The sequence below is a fragment of the Erinaceus europaeus genome, chromosome 13, assembly GCF_950295315.1.
Source record: "Erinaceus europaeus chromosome 13, mEriEur2.1, whole genome shotgun sequence".
Taxonomy (NCBI): Eukaryota; Metazoa; Chordata; class Mammalia; order Eulipotyphla; family Erinaceidae; genus Erinaceus; species Erinaceus europaeus.
Genome location: NC_080174.1, coordinates 60,945,196 through 60,968,670, shown reverse-complemented (window position 1 = coordinate 60,968,670; position 23,475 = coordinate 60,945,196). Strand labels below are relative to the sequence as shown.

At 43.9% G+C, this 23,475-nt stretch overlaps 3 protein-coding genes across 5 annotated transcripts in view; 2 read left to right on the top strand and 1 right to left on the bottom strand.

Annotated features, from left to right (window-relative positions):
* Positions 1–19,247, top strand: part of LOC107522939 (large ribosomal subunit protein uL16-like) — a 205,193-nt gene extending 185,946 nt beyond the window's left edge. The window contains exon 2 of the mRNA XM_016191656.2: positions 19,179–19,247. The gene's annotated coding sequence lies outside the window, so the exon portion shown is untranslated. The remainder of the gene's footprint in view (positions 1–19,178) is intronic.
* Positions 1,762–5,230, top strand: UROD (uroporphyrinogen decarboxylase). Of its 2 annotated transcripts, XM_007530985.3 has the most exons (10): positions 1,763–1,907; positions 2,522–2,634; positions 2,753–2,832; positions 2,907–2,969; positions 3,192–3,389; positions 3,505–3,666; positions 4,104–4,241; positions 4,391–4,491; positions 4,588–4,654; positions 4,994–5,230. In XM_007530985.3, exons 1-10 carry the CDS (start codon positions 1,888–1,890, stop codon positions 5,153–5,155), a joined length of 1,104 nt encoding a protein of 367 aa, XP_007531047.2. In that variant the 5' UTR covers positions 1,763–1,887; the 3' UTR covers positions 5,156–5,230. The 2 variants fall into 2 exon arrangements, with proteins under 2 accessions (XP_016047120.1, XP_007531047.2); XM_016191634.2 differs by lacking the exon at positions 2,907–2,969 and having other exon boundaries at positions 1,762–1,907.
* ZSWIM5 (zinc finger SWIM-type containing 5) overlaps positions 7,243–23,475 on the bottom strand; it is a 205,288-nt gene continuing 189,055 nt past the window's right edge. The window contains exons 12-14 of one of the 2 annotated variants that reach the window (XM_060206007.1): positions 18,589–18,752; positions 9,645–9,726; positions 7,243–9,067 (exon numbers count right to left, since the gene is read on the bottom strand). In XM_060206007.1, the coding sequence (XP_060061990.1) occupies positions 8,073–9,067; positions 9,645–9,726; positions 18,589–18,752 (1,241 nt within the window). In that variant the 3' untranslated portion in view covers positions 7,243–8,072. The remainder of the gene's footprint in view (positions 9,068–9,644; positions 9,727–18,588; positions 18,753–23,475) is intronic. The other variant, XM_060206008.1, reaches the window with a different exon arrangement.

The window sequence follows — 23,475 nt, the reverse complement described above, 5'->3', positions numbered from 1 at the left end:
TGTTGTAGCCTCGTTGTGGTTATTATTATTACCATTGTTGATGCTGTTCATTGTTGGATAGGACAGAGAGAAATGGAGAGAGGAGGGGAAGACAGAGAAGGGGAGAGAAAGCCAGACACCTGCAGACCTGCTTCACCGCTTGTGAAGCGACTCCCCTGCAGGTGGGGAGCCAGGGGCTCGAACTGGGATCCTTATGTCGGTCCTTGTGTTTTGCGCCACGTGCGCTTAACCCGCTGCGCCACCACCCGACCCCCGGAAAGTCCAATGCTTTATCCACTGCACCACCTCCCGGACCACTCCTCTCTGCTTTTTACACCCAGTTAAGCTAGGAACCCTTGTTAGCTTCTTTTGCTTCTTTTTTTTTCTTCTTCTGTTAAAACGTTTACTATTCTGATCGCTGATTCCTGTTTCCCCATTAGTCTGTAGTTCCTTAAAGGAAAGGGTGTCTTGCTCATTATGCAACTTCTCCACCTGCTATAATGCCTGGTTCTTAGTAATATAAATATTTAATGTGTAGATAATATAAGATGATATAATTAATGACTTTAGTTCACCGCATAGCTTGATTCCATAGTCTGCTGTATTAGCCAGACATGATTGTTGGAATCATGAAGAATGGAAGTAATGGGTCAAGTCTTCAGGAATTCCTATGTCATCAGGAAGGAAGTTCTTTATTATTATTATTTTTAATTTCTTTATTGGGGAATTAATGTTTTACATTAGATAGTACATGCATAATATTTTCCAGTTTTCCATATAACAATACAACCCCCACTAGGTCCTCTGTCATCCTTTTTGGACCTGTATTCTCCCCTCTGCCCACCTCAGAGTCTTTTACTTTGGTGCAATAGGAAATTCTTTTTTAAAATTATTATTATATTTTTTATTTAAAATATTTATTTATTCCCTTTTGTTGCCCTTGTTGTTTTATTGTTATTTTTAAATTTTGTTTTCCCTATTGTTGCCCTTGTTGTTTTTTATTGTTGTTGTCGATGTCGTCATTGTTAGATATGACAGAGAAATGGAGAGAAGAGGGGAAGACAGAGAGGAGAAGAGAAAGAGAGGCACCTGCAGACCTGCTTCACCGCCTGTGAAGCGACTCCCTTGCAGGTGGGGAGCTGGGGGCTCGAACCAGAATCCTTAGGCCTATCCTTGTGCTTTGCGCCTATTGTTTTTATTGTTATTATTGATGTCGTCGTTGTTGAATAGGACAGAGAGAAATGGAGAGAGGAGGGGAAGACAGAGAGGGGGAGAGAAAGATAGACACCTGCAGACCTGCTTCAGAACTGCCTGAAGCGACCCCCCTGCAGGTAGGGAGCCGGGGCTTGAACCCGGATCCTTACACCGGTCCTTGTGCTTTGCACCACGTGCGCTGAACCCACTGCGCTACCGCCTGACTCCCTATTATTATATTTTTATTTGTTATTGTATAGAGACAGAGAATAGAAGAAGGTAGAGGGAAAGAAACAGACACTTGCAGCCCTGGATCACCCCTTGTGAAGCTTTCCTCCTGCAGTGGGGGACTAGGGGCTTGTAACTGGGTCCTTGCGCACTATTGCGCGTGTGCTTAACCAGGTGCGCCGCCGCTTGGCCCCGAAATTGTTGCTCTTTCAACATGCAAAATTCCTGGGGTGGTGGGGTGGTGGTGGTGGGGCCAGTGGTAGGAAGAGAAGTGTTATTGCGTCGCTACAGCGGAATTTACGGTAGAGACAGGTAGTGGGTCCTACCGGCAGTAGCTGGGGCAGCCCCGGAGCTGTCAGTGATGTCTAATCACGTGGTATTCCCCGTGGCAACGGGGTAGGCCCGCTACGAGAAGGGGCGGAGTCTGGATGCTAGCAGGCTCTGATTCCGAGTAATCATGTAACTGCTGCGCAGTTACAACTAATCATGGAGGCGAAAGGCTCAGGGTGAGTTTCCTGCACCGGGTGGTGTGAACAGTAGGCCTTCTGACTCTGTAGAACTTCCAACCCAAGCCCCTTGTCGTTGGAATCCTGAATTCTCCAGCCTGGGATTCCTGAGAACTTCATCCTAGGACTGCCTAGCTAAATGATTTCACCCTGATCTTCACTTTGGGCATCTCCCTAGGATTACCTATTCAACAACTAGGGTCCCTGTTAAGTAGCTGTCAGCTCTCATCCCTCTTTGATTAATCCCCAGGCTGAAGATATTCCAGCCCTGGAGCAGTGCATTGGTACCCGAGATAGAATCTTGAGATTTTTCTCGTCTAAAGACCCTCAAACTATCCTTCTGGACTTTCATTCTCCTGCCCAGAGCCCAAGTTGCTCCAATGGTATTGAGCTTGGAAAAATTGAGGACTGTGTAGGGCAGAGGCCCCTAGTGCTGGCCACTTTGGTCTTGTGCACCACCTGATAGGAGGCAAAGAGGAGACTGAAGGGTGGGGAGTAACAGCTTGGGAACTATCTGGAGAAGGCAGATAGTGGTGCTGGACTGAATCCGCCTTAGAACCGGCACCTTCCCCAACCCCCCAGCCTCGCTTACTGACACCTACTCTGATCTTCAGAACCCAGAAATTTCCGGAGCTGAAAAATGACACGTTCCTTAGAGCAGCCTGGGGAGAAGACACTGACTACACACCGGTTTGGTGCATGCGGCAGGCTGGCCGCTATTTACCAGGTCAGGGTTAGCAGGTCAGGGAGGTAAAACTCTGGGGAGTGGAAATTTTTGAAGGGCAGGCAAGGGTTCTCTACTGGATTCTTAAGACTAGGCCCTGCCTTCTCATTTCTGTCCGCAGAATTTAGGGAGACTCGGGCTGCCCAGGACTTTTTCAGCACCTGTCGCTCCCCAGAGGCCTGTTGTGAGCTAACTCTGCAGGTGAGGGTTTACAAAAGAGGGAGGGATTTACTTCTTCAGTCTGTCAGCCAACATTTTGTTTCTGTTTTCTACAGCCACTGCGTCGATTCCCTTTAGATGCTGCTATCATCTTCTCTGACATCCTTGTTGTTCCTCAGGTACCTGCTCAAACCTGATTCTGGAATGGGTATAAGAGGAAAGACAGTCAAGGCTCAAGATAAGCACTTATCCTTACTGGAGAGAGGGAAAGATGAAGGTTGGAAGAGACGGAGTTTGGCTGAGTTGTGGGCTTTTTTACCTCCTTCCTGGCATGGGATGAGCAGAATCTTTCCTTCTGGAGCTACAACTTGTGAACCTAGGTGTTTCCCTTCTTCCCCTAGGCACTGGGCATGGAAGTGACCATGGTGCCTGGCAAAGGACCCAGCTTCCCAGATCCATTAAGAGAAGAGAGGGACTTAGAGCGCCTCCGGGACCCAACATCAGTGACCTCTGAGCTGGACTATGTGTTCCAGGCTATCACCCTCACTCGACAACGGCTGGCTGGACGTGTGCCTCTGATTGGCTTTGCTGGTGCCCCAGTAATAAGGGCCAGGGCAGGGGACTAAGCATGGGGAAATCCCTCTTACAAGTCTTGTGTAGACAAGTGGCAGCCTGGCTTCCACACCTGTGACATCCTTTTGTATCTTTTTGCAGTGGACTCTGATGACATACATGGTTGAGGGCGGTGGCTCAAACACCATGGCTCAGGCCAAGCGCTGGCTTTATCAGAGGCCACAGGCTAGTCACCGGCTGCTTCGCATCCTCACTGATGCTCTGGTCCATTATCTGGTGGGACAAGTGGCTGCTGGTGCCCAGGTCAGTCCTGAGGGATTATTCAGGTTAGCCTTAAGAAACAACAGATTCCCTTATATCTGAAAGGGTAGGTGTCTCAATTTGAAGCACCAAAGAAATATAACCTTCAGTGATTGGATTGTAACAGCTAAGCCTAAGGATAGGTGTCTTACTGCAATGCACTAGTGAAGTATGGCCTCCAGTCATTTCATTTCATTTCATTAGAGAAGCTAAACCCACCCTTTATCTAGATGTTTAAATGTTCTCTGTGTTCAAAGATCAGAGCTAATACTAGATTCTGAAGGAGAAGGCTTTTTTGACTGGAACTGATTTTATAGGCTAAGGAAGTATCAGAAGGTGAAGCCACTTTGGGGGAAGTTGCACATTCTATGTGCTGGGCCTGAGATTTGTCCTCAGTGTGTGCTATAGATTTCTTTCTCTTCACTACTTCCTTACTGTAGGCATTGCAGCTCTTTGAGTCCCATGCAGGACATCTTGGCCCACAGCTCTTCAGTAAGTTTGCACTGCCCTATGTCCGTGATGTGGTCAAGCGAGTGAAGGCTAGGCTGCAGGAGGCAGGCCTGGCACCAGTGCCCATGGTAAGACTGGGAATGGGGTGAGTGAAGGTGGCTTGTGAGCTTTTGAAGTAAATCGACATGGATTGAAGTGACCACTGGAGGGCAGCAGAGGTACAGTGGAGAATGGTTAGTAGGGCTTGTGGCCTCAAGAGATCTGCCTTTTCCTCCAGATCATCTTTGCTAAGGATGGACATTTTGCTCTGGAGGAGCTGGCTCAGGCTGGCTATGAGGTGGTTGGACTTGACTGGACAGTGGCCCCAGCAAAAGCCCGGTAAGTCATGGAGGGGTGGGCCCTTGAGATAAAAGTGGAAGGGGTATAGCTGCCATATGTGAAGTCACTAGAATGTGGAACCAACTCTGCTTCTAGGGAGCGTGTGGGGAAGACAGTGACTTTGCAGGGCAACCTGGACCCCTGTGCTCTGTATGCATCTGAGGTAAATTGGGGTTCCTATGTGTGTCTATGAGTTTTTTCTTTGAGCACTTTCAAGCTGCATATATATTGCTATGTGTATGTGTGTGTATTTACTGTATCTGTCTCTCCCTTCTATTCCATGCAAACCATGTGAACCCTAAGAGGGAAAGTTTTCTTTTTATTATCATTTATGTTTTCTTAGTGCCTGGCTCATACTAGCCACCTAATAAATTCTGTTGAGTTAATGAAGTGAATAGCACCTAGTAAAAACAGGCCTACATGTATGTTTGTCACTGTTATGTATAAGGAGACCAGAGGTTTCTCTGGCCCCCCTGTAGCCACTGCCCTGTTGGTCCTACAGGAGGAGATTGGGCAGCTGGTGCGGAAGATGCTTGATGACTTTGGGCCACAGCGCTACATTGCCAACTTAGGCCATGGACTTTATCCTGACATGGATCCAGAGCATGTGGGGGCCTTTGTGGATGCTGTGCACAAACACTCACGGCTGCTTCGACAGAACTGAAACTTGTTTCCCCTCAACTACCACTACCACAGATGACTGTTTCTAGGAAAATAAATGTTTCAGAGTTGGAATGTAGCATGTGGTTTTGTTTGAGAGAACCTGTGTTCTAAGTCCCTTCTCAGCTTTTGTCCCTTCCCTGGGGCCTCTATCTGCATCTTCTCCCACAGGTTGCAGGAGTTCAGGTATGAGTGAATATGTTCTGCAGGACTCAATGTCAGGACTGTCATTACCATCTCACTCTGAGATCTCCATACTACAGAAATATATGGGGTTAGGTAGGATGCACTAGCAGTTCAAGCTGCGCCATTTGCAGAAAAATTAGGTTCCCTCAGTCCATTACCCTCACTTGACAATGGCTGGCTGGACATGGCTAAAGTGGCAGAGCTTTGTTGGGGGTGAAAGGGATTTTAGATGAGGGAGGGGTACAGAGATGGTTAGAGTATTTCAAGGAGCTATCAAGGAAGATGAAGTCTAGGTAAGCCCAGAGAGAAGCTGAGGCCGTCAGCTTTGACACCAAAAGATGGACATGAAAATGCAGAGCTAGGTAGCTTCAGATTCAGTCTTTGATTTACACCACCACCACAGTGAGAAGGCCTCTGGCGTCAGAAGATCCTATGTCACTAGGGGTTGTCCGGAATTTTTTTTTTTTTCCTGAGCATGTCTGTAAATTCCTTAGGAACTTGGGGTTTCTGTCTATCATGATGACAACTACTTCCTGGGACTAGGATCTGAGGTGCTTATGAGCTCTGGAGAAGGGCCTTGTGGTATGGTGGGAAATTCCTCATTTCTGATCCCACACACCTTAGACCACTAGGAACCTACTATATTATATTCCCAACCAGCATCCAGAAGGGGCCCCATTTATTGAGAGAACACAACTTCTACTTTTAGAAAAATTATCTTTTCTGTGATCCATGATTTATTCATAGAAAAGCACTGTGAATTCACATACTTGCTAAAAAACTGCAACTGTGATAACAGAGATGGGAGTGGCTTTTATTTTTAATTTAAACCAACCTATTGGGCTGAGAGATTTTAAGAGCCCTTGGCTGGAAAGTTAAGACTTAAGTAGCCACAAACAGCAAATACAACTTATTGTTTAGTGTGGACAAAAAAATGACATATCTTGTCAATGAAAGGAAAATAAAGTAGACAGATAACACCTTAGTTCACACTCTAGCTATACCACCCTTCCCTAAAACACCCACCCGCTACTCTGGAACTAAAACATGAAACAATAAAACACCAAGACACTGGCATCCAAATGACTCTTCTGAATGTTCTTGCTACCTTCTAAAATAATTCCAGGCTGAACATAGAGGTCAGGAAAGTAGCATGAACATGATACACTGTGGAGGTCAGCAAGGACTAAAATGTTGCCCACTATGGCTAGAAACTAGTCAGAAAAGGAAATGTCAACTGCATTCCAGCCCCAACCTCCAAATAGTGGCCAATGGGACTGTAATAAAAATTGGCAGAGGAAGCTTGAGGTAGAAAGGCAGGGGAAGAAAGCGAGTATGAAGTAAGAACTGTGGAACGGAAGGAGGCATTCTAAGGGTAGAGCAAGACCAGTGTTTAGAAGCCTGTCTGATGAGACAATGGTAGATAAAGGAGGCACAGAAATGGGGAACATACATAGCTGATGAGAGACTAAGAGGAATGGGTAAGAGATTTAGTAAAAACAGGAGACCCATTAATATAAATTCTCATGAATTTGTGGACAGGTCTATGTGTTGAATTATAGTTGCACGTACAAAGACAGGTCAATCTACAGTATGCATACACATAATCCTGTTTATACACACACATTCATGTGTATCCAGATGTATACAAGCTAAACATTTACTGATGAATATGAATACAGAGATACACATTCTTACACACTCCCAAATGTATATACTTTCTACAAATATCCACTGTTAAGCAGAGACATTCACATAGACACAGACTTGACAGATACCTGAAAATATATATGTGCATGTACAGGCATGCACAGATATATCTATACAGACATGTGCTTATCTACACACACACACACACACACACACACACACACACACACACACAGAACCTGACACTCTTTAACAAAAGTGACCAGAGTATACAGTATGAACTCTGTGACCTCCCAGACCTTCACCTGCCTGCAATTGTTTCTCAGGAGCTCAGTGGGCTCCGAGAGGGACTATGTGAGGCAGAAGCAAGAACTTCAGTGTCCCCATGGTCTTGTGAGGAAAAGTCTTAAGTCCAGACCTGGCACTGCCCTTTACCTACTGGGCTAGAGATGCCCAGTTTGTAGGCTGGAGTTTCTGTATAGACTAGACTTGAGATTTAACTGGTCATTTTTTTTTCTCTGCCACCCTCCTCTTCCACTGCCAACAGTATAAACTCTGCAAGGGAAACCTGAGAAATAAGGTTGTGAGTCTCCTCAGAAAACAAGCCTATCTTCCCACCCACGTCTACTTCAAGTACCCATCAAATTAGGAACAGAATTATAAATAGTTACAACTTTACAATGTAATTGGCAACACATATACTATAGTATTTACAGGACTATAAATGCTTCTGTTTCTCTGGTTAAGCAATCCCTGAGACGGAACAGTGTTCTGTGTTTGCCAAGGAAGAGAGGGCCAATGCCCAGGACACGCAGGATATATGGGCGTGAGGTGGCTTGTTGTGGGGGTTTCTGATCAATCTGCAGGGCCCAGCTCCTCCAGAAACAGTAGGCTATAGAAAGAAGCTTGCCAAGGCAGGCATGTTGGCTAGAGTTGGACTCTCCTCTTGCTTAACCCTGTGGTCTTTTGGCTTCAGTCACAGGTGCTCAGAGTCCTCTTAGGGTGGACAAATGTCTCAGTGTCCTTGGCCATACTTGATGGTCCCTAGGAAACCAGGCTACTGCAGCAGTGAGCTACCTGCTTTCTCAGCCAAACCGCTCTCGTACCAGCAGCATCAGCTTCTTCTTGCCTTTGTAGATCTGTTTGAGGTTGTCGATGAATTGGGCAAACTGAAGGTGACCATCCTGGGGCAGTAGGAAGGTCTCCCGAGCTTTGCTCAGAAACTCAATGAACTCTCCGTAGTGGCGAGGGCTGATGTGTGTCAGGCGTGAATGGGTAGTGTTGATATAGGCATTGATGGTGGCATCCAGCAGCTGGCGCAGTGGAGCTTTGTCAGTGGACATCAGCTTTCCAGAACTGCGACGGCCTGGGATGCCGGCCAGGCCAGGCGCAGTCACTGTGCAGCGCCGGAGGATGTCTGAAAGTACCGTGGCACAGTGTACACTCTTCACCACCAGGGGAATGAGGGCTGCCAGCTCATTCTTGCCCAGAGAATGGCTGAGGGCACATGCCCAGAGCACATCATTGATGGCGGGGTGGGTGTCCTGGTTATAGGCCAGGTTGAGATGGCTCATGGCTAGTGAGGCCAGCTTAAAGGCACGCAGCGGGTAGCCGCGGAGCTCCATATAGCGAGCGATGGTGAAAAGTTGTGAATGAGTCATACCTCCAGCAGCAGCATCAATGGCTATCTGATAAGCCGCTTCAAAGGCAATATGGTCCTTCTCACAGAGTGTAAGGGCTGACAGGGCACAGCTCTGTGGATCCTTCATAGCACACTGCAGGGCTAGTGTGCGCGCACAACTAGCCAGCTCCTCCCGCTGTGGGTAGTCAAGACTGAGGCGCAGGATGGTGGTGTGGGAGACAGCTGTGGCAGCCACAATGCTAGTAGCCTCGGTCGGGGTAAAGAGTGTGTACCAGCTCTGCAAGATGCTCACCAGGGCCCGCACACCTGTCAGGAAGAGCCCGAGCTCAGCCGTGGCCATCCGGGTCCTGATCCAGGTCTGCCCAGATTCCCATTTGGGGTCAGAACTTGGTCTGCAGAGACAAGTTTTTCCCTCCTCCTCAGCAGCCTTGAGATGATCTGAGGCAAACCAGGGCAAGGGGAGTATCCCGGATGGCCAGATCCTATTTGAGGCCTCTCCCTATCCCTCCCTTCCCCAGGTCAGAGGGCTGAAGTTCTTTGCAGGTACTCTTAATCTCTCACAAGGATGGGACAAATAGAGTTAGGGGCAAATAGATTTGCCTGGGGGTTCTATTCGAAATGGGGCCTCTCAGAGTAGTCTTACACTAGGACTTTGTTCTCTAGATGGGGTCCTGAACCTCCACCTAGAAGCATACATTGGGGCTGAGACCAAAACTATTGGGTCAACTATCTCCTAAAATGTATCTGAGTATTGGCAGCTGAAAGTTCATTTTCTCAGACATATCTCTGGTCAGAGAGTTAAAGTACTACTGACATCAGGATATGGTTCAAGCAGTGAGGGAGGGCAGGGCTTGAGCTAGCTGAACACAGGCTATCTTCTACCAAAGAACCCCATTGTTTCCTGGGTCAACAGTAAGAGGAATATAAAAGCTCTAAGGATTCACTGCCCTGTCTCAAGAGTAGGCCCTAGGAACTATTATTTCCCATGGGGGGTGGAGGGAGGTGGGAGACTCACCAACTTCTGTAGCACATGTCACCAACCACCGCACCATCTCTCGGCGCCTCCAATTAAGGGTTGATAAGGTCATTCTCATCACCTGGGGGCAGGGGAAAGGCATTCCCAATGGGCTAAGAATAAAATTACTCATGAACACTTCCCTTGCCATTCATTTACTCAACAAGTAGCTGTTGGTGCTTTCAATAGTTAGCCATTTCTGCTTTACCCACCCCTTTCACTAATCAGATTTCTCTGATGACCTATAATGAATAAAATCCTTATTATCACTCCTTACTTGACTTAGAAGAATGGGAGTAGGTACGGAGAAGTTGGGGATAAAATGGAGCCTAACGCTCACCAAACTCAGCAACAAGAAAACAAATGACCCCATACTAAAATGGGGAGAGAATATGAACAGAATATTTTCCAGAGAAGAGATTCAAAAGGTCAACAAACATATGAACAAATGCTCATTGATAGTCAGTGAAATACAAATAAAGATAACAATAAGATACCACTTCACTCCTTTGAGAATGTCATACATCAGAAATGGTAGCAGCAACAAATGCTGGAGAGGTTGTGGGGACAAACGAATCCTCCTACACTGCTGATGGGAATGTAAATAGTCCAACCCCTGTGGAAAGAAGTCTGGAGAACTCTCAGAAGGCTAGAAGTGGACCTACCCTATGGCCCTGCAATTCCTATCCTGGGGATATATCCTAAGGAATCAAGCACACCCATCCCAAAAGATTGTGTATACCTATGTTCATCGAAGCACAATTTCTAGTAGCCAAAACCTAGAAGCAGCCCAGGTGTCCAACAATAGACGAGTGGCTGAGTAAACTGTGGTATATATCACAACGGAGTACTCAGCTATTAAAAATGTTGAATTCGGGGGCCAGGCAGTAGCACAGTGGGTCAAGTGCACGTGGCTCAAAGCACAAGGACTGTTGTAAGAATCCCGGTTCGAGCCCCCGACTCCCCACCTTCAGGGGAGTCGCTTCACAGGTGGTGAAGCAGGTCTACAGGTGTCTATCTTTCTCTCCCCATCTCTGTCTTCCCCTCCTCTCTCCATTTCTCTCTGTCCTATCCAACAACAATGACATCAATACAATGATAATAATAACCACAACAACGGTAAAACAACCATGGTAAAAAAGGGAAAAAATGGCCTCCAGGAGCAGTGGATTTGTGGTGCAGGCACCGAACCCCAGCAATAACCCTGGAGGTAAAAAAAAATGATGAATTCACCTTCTTTATCTCATCTTGAATGGAGCTTGAAGGAATCATGTTAAGTGAGATAAGTCAGAAAGAGAAGGATGAATATGGGATAATCTCACTCATAGATAGAAGGTGAAAAATACTACCACTACACCAATCTGCCTTTCCTGGGTAGATGACCTCACCAATGTGTCCTAGAACGCCACCTCCCTGGAGCCAGACCCCACTAGGGAAAGGTAGAGATAGGCTGGGGGGTATAGATCAATCTGTCAATGTCTATGTATAGCAGAGAAGCAATTACAGAAGCCAGACCTTAGACCTTTTGTGCTCCACAGAGAGTCTGATCTTTGTTCCTTACTCTGAGAGGGATAAAGGATGGGGGAGTTTCCAGTGGAGGGGATGGGATATGGCACTTTGGTTGTGGGAACTGTGTGAATTGTGACCTTCTTATCGCACAGTCTTGTCTAACAGTATTAAATCACTAATAATAAAAAAATAAAAAAACACTAAGCAGAACTTGGACTGGAGTTGGTGTATTGCACCAAAGTAAAAGACTCTGGGGTGGGGAGACTTCCAGAGATGGGGCTATGAGCAGCAGTAGATCTGTTTCTCTCCTCTCCTCTCCCTGATGAACTACGTATACCAAAGGAGACCACCTGGGACTGAAACAAGACAGGACAAGAACGACTTCAGGAACCCACCAAATCACCGGTGAGTGCAAAGACGTGTGGCTGGTGGACAGAGAGGAGCCTAGGGAGAGATTAAGTGGCTGGTAACAGTCCGGCAGTTTATCAGTTGAGATACCACCTCCAGTCTATTCCACCAACAAGGGGATGGCTGAAGGGAGGAGAGGACTCGCTGGAGACTCTGAGTCTCCATTGCTACTGCCCTCAGAATCTGGAGCAGTGGCAGGGAGGGACACCAGGGGACAGAGATCTAACCAGGAAACTCAGGAGAAGACGTATACCTCAGTGGCATAGCGGTGGGGCTGTGAAAGTCTCTTTGCATAGGATCATGGATTATCTCTGCCACACCCTGCTTTATCTCTTGGTCAGGAGTCAGTGATTAAGCTAGGAAGCCTACTTATAGTTTAAAAGCCCTCAGGTTCCCATAGACTAAAGGGAAGAAAAAGCACAAAAAGGGGGTCGGGCAGTGGCGCAGTGGGTTAAGCACACGTGGCGCAAAGCGCAGGGACCGGCGTAAGGATCCAGGTTCGAGCCCCCGGCTCCCCACCTGCAGGGGAGTCGCTTCACAGGCGGTGAAGCAGGTCTGCAGGTGTCTATCTTTCTCTCCCCCTCTCTGTCTCCCCTCCTCTCTCCATTTCTCTCTGTCCTATCCAACAACAAAGCAACGTCAACAATGGCAATAATAACTGCAACGAGGCTGCAACAACTAGGGCAACAAAAAAGGGGAAAAAATGGCCTCCAGGAGCGGTGGATTCATGGTGCAGGCACCGAGCCCAGCAATAACCCTGGAGAAAAAAAAAAAAAGAAAGAAAAAGCACAAAAAAGGCCTTTAAGACACTGAGCTACAAATCAGGGAGTAATATACTATTGAAACAACTGTTAACTTCCACCATTGTGAACCCTTTAATTACCTTACTTAGACACAAGTCATTCCAGGCAATAGTGATCAGTAATTTGAAAAGTACTGAGAGAAGGAACTCATAACATACTATATAAAATGGTTAAACCAGGGGGTCGGGCGGTGGCGCAGTGGGTTAAGCGCATGTGGCGCAAAGCGCAGGGACCAGCGTAAGGATCCCAGTTCGAGTCCCCGGCTCCCCACCTGCAGGGGAGTCGCTTCACAGGCGGTGAAGCAGGTCTGCAGGTGTCTATCTTTCTCTCCCCTTCTCTGTCTTCCCCTCCTCTCTCCATTTCTCTCTGTCCTATCCAACAACAAATTGCGTCAACAAGGGAAATAATAATAACCACAACGAAGCTACAACAAGGGCAACAAAAGGGGGAAAAAAATGGCCTCCAGGAGCGGTGGATTCATGGTGCAGGCACCAAGCCCAGCAATAACCCTGGAGGAGGAAAAAAAAATGGTTAAACCAACAAGAAGAAATATTGGAGAAATGAACCAGGACAAGAGTCCAGCTAAAAGCCCCCCAAAGGGTGAAGCACAAAACAATGAGGTCAACATCCAAACACTAGCTAAGGAAATAATCATAGGAGTGAGTAAAGAGTTTGAAAGAATTGTAATCAGAAATACAGGAACAACAAATGAGACTATGGAAGAAAACACTAGTTATCTCAAGGTTACTAGAGAGCTGAAAGCTGAAATAGCTGAGCTAAGAACACAACTAGCTGAACAAGCTAAAACAGTATCAGAACAGGGTAACAAAATCAATGAATTCCAGAAAACAGTAGAGGGCAGAGAGAAAAGAATCAATGATGCTGAAGACAGAATTAGCAAGATCGAGGACAAATTAGAGACAACTGAAAAAGAAGTAAGAGATCTCAAAAAGAGATTAAGAGATACTGAAAACAACAACAGAGTCCTATGGGATGACTTCAAAAGAAACAATATATGCATTATTGGCTTACCAGGGGAAGAAAGAGAAGGAGAAGAAGAAAGCATTCTTCAGGCCATAATAGCTGAAAACTTCTCTAGTCTAGATAACATCAAAGACAAAGATTCAAGAAGCCCAGAGGGCCCCAAATAGAATTAACCCAGACTTAAAGACACCAAGACACATCCTATTTAGAATGGAAAGGAATAAGGATAAAGAAAGGATCCTGAAGGCTGCAACAGAAAAACAGAGTCACCTACAGAGGAAAACCCATAAGATCAGCTGCAGACTTCTCCACACAAACACTATAGGTCAGAAGAGAATGGCAAGGTATCTACTGAGTGCTCAATGAGAGAGGCTTTCAACCAAGACTACTGTATCCTGCTAGACTGTCATTCAGACTAGATGGAAGCATCAAAACCTTCTCAGACAAGCAACAGTTGAAGGAATCAACTATCACCAAGCCTGCCCTGAAAGAAGTTCTGAAAGTTCTCCTATACAGTCAGACCACCATAAATAGGCCATATATCGGAACACTCTAAAACTCTACAAGAATGGCATTAAAATATCTTCAATCTTTGATATCAATAAATGTCAGTGGCCTGAATTCACCTATTAAAAGACACAGAGTAGGAAGATGGATCAGAAAATACAATCCAACAATATGCTGTCTACAGGAAACCCACCTAACTCAACAAGACAAACACAGACTCAAAGTGAAAGGATGGAAAACTATCATACAGGCCAATGGCCCACAAAAAGGGCAGGGACAGCTATTCTCATATCTGACACGATCGACTTTAAAATAGATAAAATTAAAAAAGTAATGGACACTATTTAATGCTCAGAGGATCAGTCGATCAAGAGGACTTAACAATTATTAACATCTATGCACCCAATGAGAAGCCATTTAAATACATCAAACATCAACTGAAAGAGCTACAGCAATATATTAACAGCAACACAGTCATAGTAGGGGACTTCAACAACCCATTCTCTCAACTGGACAGATCATCCAGGCAGAAAATCAATAAAGACATAATGGAGCTAAATGAAGAGATAGATAAACTAGAATCATTGGACATTTTCAGAGTCATTCATCCCAAGAAACTAGAATACACATTTTACTCAAGTCCACATGGGTCATTCTCCAGGGTAGACCATATGTTAGGCCACAAAGACAGCATCAGCCAATTCAAGAGCATTGAAATCATCCCAAGCATCTTCTCAGACCACAGTGGAATTAAACTAACACTTACCAATCAACAAAAGATTAAGAATAGTCCCAAAATGTGGAAGCCCAACAGTACACTCCTTAACAACTTCTGGGTCAAAGAGGAAATAAAGGAAGAAATCAAAATGTTTCGAGAGTTCAATGAAAATGAAGACACAAGCTATCAAAATATTTGGGACACAGCTAAGGCAGTACTGAGAGGGAAGTACATAGCCATACAGGCACACATTAGAAAACAAGAAAAAGCACAAATTAACAGCCTGATTGCACATCTTAAAGGTCTAGAAGAAGAAAAACAAAGGAACGCTAAAGCAACCAGAAGGACAGAAATCACTAAAGTTAGGGCAGAAATCAATAACATTGAAAATAAGAAAACCATACAAAAGATCAACGAAAGTAAATGTTGGTTCTTCAAAAGAGTGAACAAAATTGACAAACCTTTAGCCAGACTCACAAAACAAGAAAGGGAGAAGACCCAAATAAATCGGATAATAGATGAAAGAGGAGATATCACAACAGGCACTGCAGAAATTCAACATATCATGTGAGGCTTCTTCTTCTTTTTTTTTTTTTTACTTTATTTATTTATTTATTTATTTATTTATTTATTTATTTATTATTGGATAGAGACAGAGAGAAATTGAGGGGGAAGGGAGATAGAGGTAGAGACTTAGAGACACCTGCAACCCTGCCCACCATTTGTGAAGCTTTCCCCCTGCAGGTGGGGACCAGGGGCTTGAATGCAGGTCCTTGCGCACTGTAGTATGTGCACTTAACCAGGTGCGCCACTGCCTGGCCCCCAAGTGAGGCTTCTATGAACAACTATATGCCACCAAGCTAGAGAACCTGGAAGAAATGGATGATTTAGATACCTACCAACTTCCAAAACTAAGTAAAGAGGAAGTAGATAACATGAACAGGCCCATCACAGCTAATGAAATTGAAACAGTTATCAAAAATCTTCCCAAGAATAAAAGTCCTGGACCAGATGGTTTTACAAATGAATTCTACAAAACCTTCAAAGAAGAACTAATACCTCTACTTTTAAAAGTCTTCCAGAAGATTGAAGACACTGGAATACTCCCTTCCAGCTTCTATGAAGCCAACATCACCCTGATACCAAAAGCAGACAGGGACATAACCAAAAAAGAAAACTACAGACCAATATCTCTGATGAACACAGATGCAAAAATATTGAACAAAATTCTAGCCAACTGGATACAGCAGTATATTAAAAAGATTGTTCATCATGACCAAGTGGGGTTTATCCCAGGCATGCAAGGTTGGCTAAATATACGTAAATCAATCAATGTGATCCACCACATCAAGAAAAGCAAGACCAAAAACCACATGGTCTTATCAATATATTCAGAGAAAGCCTTTGACAAAATACAACATCCCTTTATGATCAAAATAGTACAAAAAATGGGAATAGATGGAAAATTCCTGAAGATAGTAGAGTCTATATATAGCAAACCTACAGCCAACATCACACTCAATGGTGAAAAACTGGAAGCATTTCCCATCAGATCAGGTAGTAGACAGGGCTGCCCACTATCACCATTACTATTCAACACAGTGTTGGAAGTTCTTGCCATAGCAATCAGGCAGGAGCAAGGAATTGAAGGGATACAGATTGGAAGAGAAGAAGTCAAACTCTCCCTATTTGCAGATGACATGATAGTATATATAGAAAAACCTAAGGAATCCAGCAAGAAGCTTTTGGATATCATCAGGCAATATAGTAAGGTGTCAGGCTACAAAATTAACATTCAAAAGTCAGTGGCATTCCTCTATGCAAACACTAAGTTAGAAGAAATTGAAATCCAGAACTCAACTCCTTTTACTATAGCAACAAAAACAATAAAATATCTAGGAGTAACCTAACCAAAGAAATGAAAGACTTGTATACTGAAAATTATGAGTCACTACTCAAGGAAATTGAAAAAGACACAAAGAAGTGGAAAGATATTCCACGTTCATGGGTTGGAAGAATTAACATCATCAAAATGAATATGCTACCCAGAGTCGTCTACAAACTTAATGCTATCCCCATCAATATCCCATGCACATTTTTTTAGAGAATAGAACAAATGCTACAATTGTTTATCTGGAACCAGAAAAGACCTAGAATTGCCAAAACAATCTTGAGAAAAAGAACAGAACCGGAGGCATCATATTCCCAGATCTCAAATTGTATTATAGGGCCACTGTCATCAAAATTGCTTGGTACTGGAACATGAATAGACACACTGAACAGTGGAATAGAACTGAGAGCCCAGAAGTAAGCCCCCACACCTATGGCCATCTAATCTTTGACAAAGGTGCCCAGACTATTAAATGTGGAAAGCAGTCTCTCTTCAACAAATGGTGTTGGAAACAATGGGTTGAAACATGCAGAAGAATGAAACTGAACCACTATATTTCACCAAATACAAAAGTAAATTCCAAGTGGATCAAGGACTTGGATGTTAGACCACAAACTATCAGATACTTAGAGGAAAATATTGGCAGAACTCTTTTCTGCATAAATTTTAAAGACATCTTCAATGAAATGAATCCAATTACAAAGAAGACTATGGCAAGCATAAACCTATGGGATTACATCAAATTAAAAAGCTTCTGCACAGCTAAAGAAACTACTACCAAACCAAGAGACCCCTCACAGAATGGAAGATCTTTACATGCCATACATCAGACAAGAGGCTAATAACCAGAATATATAAAGAACTTGCAAATCTCAACAAAAAGAGAACAAATATCCCCATCCAAAAATGGGGGGAGGACTTGGACAGAATATTCACCACAGAAGAGATCCAAAAGGCTGAGAAACACATGAAGAAATGCTCCAAGTCTCTGATTGTCAGAGAAATGCAAATAAAGACAACAATGAGATACCACTTCACTCCTATGAGAATGTCATACATCAGAAAAGGTAACAGCAGCAAATGCTAGAGAGGGTGTTGGGTCAAAGGAACCCTTCTGCACTGCTGGTGGGAATGTAAATTGGTACAACCTCTGTGGAGAAGAACGGTCTGGAGAACTCTCAGAAGGCTAGAAATGGACCTATTCTATGATCCTGCAATTCCTCTCCTGGGGATATATACTAAGGAACCCAACATACCCATCCAAAAAGATCTATGTACACATATGTTCTTGGCAGCACAATCTGTAATAGCCAAAACCTGGAAGCAACCCAGGTGTCCAACAACAGATGAGAGGCTGAGCAAGTTGTAGTCTATATATACAATGGGATATTACTCAGCTATAAAAAATGGTGACTTCACCATTTTCAGCTGATCTTGGACGGACCTTGAAAAATTCATGTTAAGTAAAATAAGTCAGAAACAGAAGGATGAGTATGGGATGATCTCACTCTCAGGCAGAAGTTGAAAAACAAGATCAGAAAAGAAGACACAAGTAGAACCTGAACTGGAATTGGCATATTTCACCAAAGTAAAAGAATCTGGGGTGGGTGGGGGAGGAGAATACAGATCCATGAAGGATGACAGAGGACATAGTGGGGGTTGTATTGCTATATGGAAAACTGGGGAATGTTATGCATGTACAAACTATTGTATTTACTGTTGAATTTAAAACATAATTCCTCAATAAAGAAATTAATAAAAAAAAATACTCTGGGGTGGTAGGGGAGGGTTCAGGTCCTAGAACATGATGGTAGAGGAAGACCTGGGGAGGGGCTGAATTGTTATGTGGAAAATGGAGAAATGTTACACATGTACAAACTATTGTATCTTACCTTTGACTGTAAACCATTACTCCTCCCAATAAAGAAAGTTAACAAGAAAAAAAAATGAATGGAGCTTAATGGAGTCTAAGTTATAATTCTCATTTGTGCCTAGTCTTGAAGTTGTGTTCTAGGGTCACAGAAAAACCTAGACTAGGTCCATGCCCACCTGCCTCTGGAATCTTCTGCCAATTGTCACCAAGTTGAAATCCTAAATTGGGAATGGCCTACTCCTCCTCCATACCTGTAACCCCAGCTCCAGCGCCACATTGAGCAGAGTGCTGTCAGTACTGCTGTCTGTGGGAGTAGCAATCTTGAATGCATCTTGGGCCAGTTTGAAGATGAGGGAGGAAGAATGGATGTTCTTTTGTATTGCTTCCAGGATTGTCCGGAGTCTCAGAGTATCCCCTACAGGTGCAAAGAGAGGGGTCAGGGACAAGTCTTCCTTCAATCTTTCCTGGACAGTTACCTAGTCGTAATAGGTTCTGATTAAGCTGGAGGCAATCAATTCTCTATATGTTTTTGAATGCTACTAAATGTTTCTGAATGCTATGATCATTTCGGGATGGTCAAACTCTCTCCACTTACCCCATTGGAGGTATCTGATTTTCCCAGGCACCCACCCTTTAATCTACCTCTACTCCTCATCCTTTACAGGTGCTCAAAAATAATTTTTTTGAATATCTAAAATTTTGAGTACTACATATCTAGGACATAGGAAGTCATACTATTGTCAAAAAAGCATTCCAGGGAGTCAGGTGGTAGCGCAGCAGGTTAAGTACATGTGGTGCAAAGCACAAGGATCAGCATAAAGATTCCGATTTGAACCCCTAGCTCCCTACCTGCAGGGGCGTTGCTTCACAGGCGGTGAAGCAGGTCTACAGGTGTCTATCTTTCTCTCCCCCTCTCTGTCTTCCCCTCCTCTCTCCATTTCTCTGTCCTATCCAACAACAACAACATCAATAACAACAACTACAACAACGATAAAACAACCAGGGCAACAAAAGGGCAAAACAAAGCCTCCAGGAGCAGTGGATTCGTGGTGCAGGCACCGAACCCCAAAAATAACCCTGGGGAAAAAAAAAAGAAGCCCAGTCCCATTTTTTGAGATGGTAAGATTGACTGTGTGAGGGAGTTGGGCGGTAGCACAGTGGGTTAAGTGCACGTGGCCCAAAGCGCAAGGACAGGCATAAGGATCCCAGTTCGAGTCCCCGTCTCCCCACCTGCAGGCTCCTTCACTTGCAGGTGGTGAAGCAGGTCTGCAGGTATCTTTCTCTCCTCTCTCTGTCTTCCCCTCCTCCATTTCTCTCTGTCCTATCCAACAACAACAACAATAATAATAACTACAACAATAAAACAAGGGCAACAAAAAGAAATATTTTAAAATAAAACATGAGTGTCAATAGGCTTTTTAATGCCTTTTTTAGATATAATACCAAAAATATAGTACATAAAAGAAGAAAAAATAGATAAATTGGGCTTTATTTAAATTAAAAACATGAGCCTAGAGAGATACTTAGTGGTGGAACACAGGACTTGCAAGCATGAGGTCTCCAATTCTCTCCATAGCACTGCGTATGCCTGAGTTGAATGGTGTATTAGGAGAGTGAGTGAGTGAGTGAGTGAGTGAGTGAGTGAGTGTGTGTGTGTGTGTGTGTGTGTGTGTGTGTGTGTGTATGTGTCTCACACAGTCATTTTTTTTTTTTTTGCCTCCAGGTTATTGCTGGGGCTCGGTGCCTGCACCATGAATCCACAATCCACTGCTCCTGGAGGCCTTTTTTTTTTCTCTTCCCCTTTTGTTGTTACTTTTATGACTTTGTGTTTTACCTTTATATCTTATTCATTTTGACTTAATTTTTTTCATTTTAATTTTTTTAGATTTATTTATTTATGAGAGAGAGGAGGAGAGAAACAGTACTACTTTGGCATATGCAGTACCAGGGATAGAACTCAGCACCTCCTCTTTGACAGTCCAACATTTAGTCCACAGTGCCATCTCTCCCAGGTCACTTGAGTTAATTTTTGACAATAGTTGTTTACATGCAGATGTCCAGTTTCCACAGTACTATTTAAAAAAATATTTTATTTATTTTAATGAGATACAGAAAGAGGGAGAGGCCAGAGCACTGCTTAGCTCTAGCTTATGCATGACCACTATGTTATCCCCCCAGCACTCCCTAGTGCTATTTGTTTAAAGACTATCCTTTCGTCATAACTAAGCAATGAAACAAGAAATGAAAAGTTTGCAAATTGGGAAAGAAAATGTAAAATTCTTTTTTTTTTTTTTTTATCAGAGCACTGATCAGCTCTGGCTTTTGGTGGTACAGGGGATTGAGCCTAACGCATGAGAGTCTCTTTGCATAACCATTATGCTATCTACCCCTGCCCTCTGTTGTAATATCTTCCCTTTATTTTGTTGGTGCATTCTGCTGACCCTGGAACCTTGGAGTCTCACGCCTGGAAGTCTTTTTGCATAACCATTATGTTGTCTCTCCAGCTCCTGGCTCTATAATTTTAATTTGCATAATGTTAAATTTTCCAACTTCATTCTTAAGAAACGTTGGCTAGTCTTTTGTTTTTCCATATAAACTTTAGAGTTTTGTCAATATCCACAAAACAACTTGCTAGAATTTTGGTTGAGGTTATATTGAATCTACAGATCAAACTGGGAAGTGACATCATAATAATATTGAATCTTCCTATTTGTAGTGTCAGGGATTGAACCCAGGAGCATGTGTTTTACTCTTGAGCCACATCCCTTGTTCCTCATTTTCCATTTTCTTATAGTCTTATAGTTCTCTATATCTCATACTTATTTGGTAGATTTAGTCATAAGGTTTTATTTTTGTAGGGAATATAAATGGTATTGTGTTTTTAATTTCAAAAATTTTTTAACTTTATTTAACTGAGAGAAAATAGGGATAGAGAGGGAGTAAGACAAAGAGAGACACCTGCAGCACTGCTTCACAACTCATGAAGCCTCCTCCCTGTAGGTGGAGAATAGGGGTTTGAATCTGGGTCATAGTAACATGAACAATTAACCACGTGTGCCACTGCTTGGCCCTTTAATTTCAAATTTTAACTATTTATTGCTACTCATAGGAAAGGAACTGAATTTCTTTTTCCTCCAGGGTTATTGCTGGTGTTCAGTGCCTGCCATATGAACCCACTGTTCTTGGAGGCCATTTTGTTCCATTTTTGTTGCCTTGTTATTATTGTTGTTGTTATTGCTGTTGTTGGATAGGACAGAGAGAAACCAAGAGAGGAGGGAAGGACAGAGGGGGAGAGAAAGACACCTGCAGACCTGCTTCACGCTTGTGAATCGACCCTCATGCAGGTGGGGAGCAGGGGGTCAAATTGGGTTCCTTATGCTGGTCTGTGCTCTTCAGAGCCTCAGGCAATGAGAGTCTCTTTGCATAAGCATTATGTTATCTACTGTCTATCTTACTATAATCACTTGTTCTATTATTTTTTATATTTACTTCCTTTGGTTGTCCTTGTTTTATTGTAGTCATTATTGTTGTTGTTATTGATGTCGTTGGATAGGACAGAGAGAAATGGAGAGAGGAGGGGAAGACAAAGAGGGGAAGAGAAAGATAGATACCTGCAGACATGCTTCACCACTTGTGAAGTGACTCCCCTGCCGGTGGGGAGCTGAGGGCTGGAACTGGGATCTTTACACTGGTCCTTGTGCTTAGCCGGAACCTGCTGCACTACCGCCTGACTCCCTTGCTTTTATTGTTCTTCTTGATTCTTTAGGTTTTTTTACATAGACAATTGTATGAGTAAAGTTTTCTTTTTTCCTTTCCAATCTGTAAACTTTTCATTTCTTTTCTTGTTTTATTGCTCAGTTATGATTTACAGTAAATACTGAATGGGGGTTGGGAGGTGGTGCACCCAGTTAAGAGCACATATTGCCATGTGTAAGGACCTGGATTCAAACCCCTCTCCCCACCTGCAGGGCGAACGCTTCATAAGTGAAGCAGGTCTGCAGTTGTCTATATTTCTCCACCCTTCTCTTTTTCTTTTAAAAATTTTTAAATTTTATTTATTCCCTTTTGTTGCCCTTGTTGTTTTATTGTTGTAGTTATTATTGATGTCGTTGTTGTTGGATAGGACAGAGAGAAATGGAGAGAGAAGGGGAAGACAGAGAGGGGGAGAGAAAGACAGACACCTGCAGACCTGCTTCACCGCCTGTGAAGGGACCTGCCTGCAGGTGGGGAGCCGGGGGCTCGAACCGGGATCCTGATGCCGGTCCTTGAGCTTAGCGCCACCTGCGCTTAACCCACTGCGCTACAGCCCGACTCCCCTCTTTTTCTCTTTTTAAAATTTTTTTATATTTATTTACTTTCCCTCGAAACTTTACATCAGGCTCAACCTGACGCTGTTGACTGGCTACGGAAGAAGGGCAAACGCTAGAAGAAGAACTCTCCCTTTTGTTGCCCTTGTTGTTGTAGTTATTATTGTTGTTATTGATGTCGTTGTTAGGACAGAGAGAAATGGAGAGAGGAGAGGAAGACAGAGAGGGGGAGATACAGAGAGATACCTGCAGACCTGCTTCACCGCCTGTGAAGTGACTCTGCTGCAGGTGGGTAGCCAGAGCTCGAACTGGGATCCATACTCTGGTCCTTGCGCTTTGTGCCATGTGCGCTTAACCTGCAGCGCTACCGCCAGACTCCCTAAATATATTCTTAAAATTTATTTTTATTATATTTATTTATTGGATAAAGACAGCCAGAAATAGAGAGGGAAGGGGGAGATAGAAGGGAGACAGAGAGACACCTGCAGCACTGCTTCACCACTTGTAAAGCTTTCCCCCTGCAGGTGGGGACCAGGGACTTGAACCTGGACCCTAGTGCACTGTAATATAGTGCACAACCAAATGCACCATCACCTGGCCCCTCTCTACTTTTCTCTAATTCCCTTCCCTCTCAATTTTCTCTTTTCCTTTTTTTTTTTTTATTTATAAAACGGAAATATTGACAAGACTATAGGATAAGATGGGTACATTTCTACACAATGCCCACCCCTAGAGCTTCATATCCAATAACCTCAATAGCTTCCCTATTCTTTATCCCTCTGGGAGTATGGACCCAGGATCATTGTGGGGTGCAGAAGGTGGAAGGTTTGG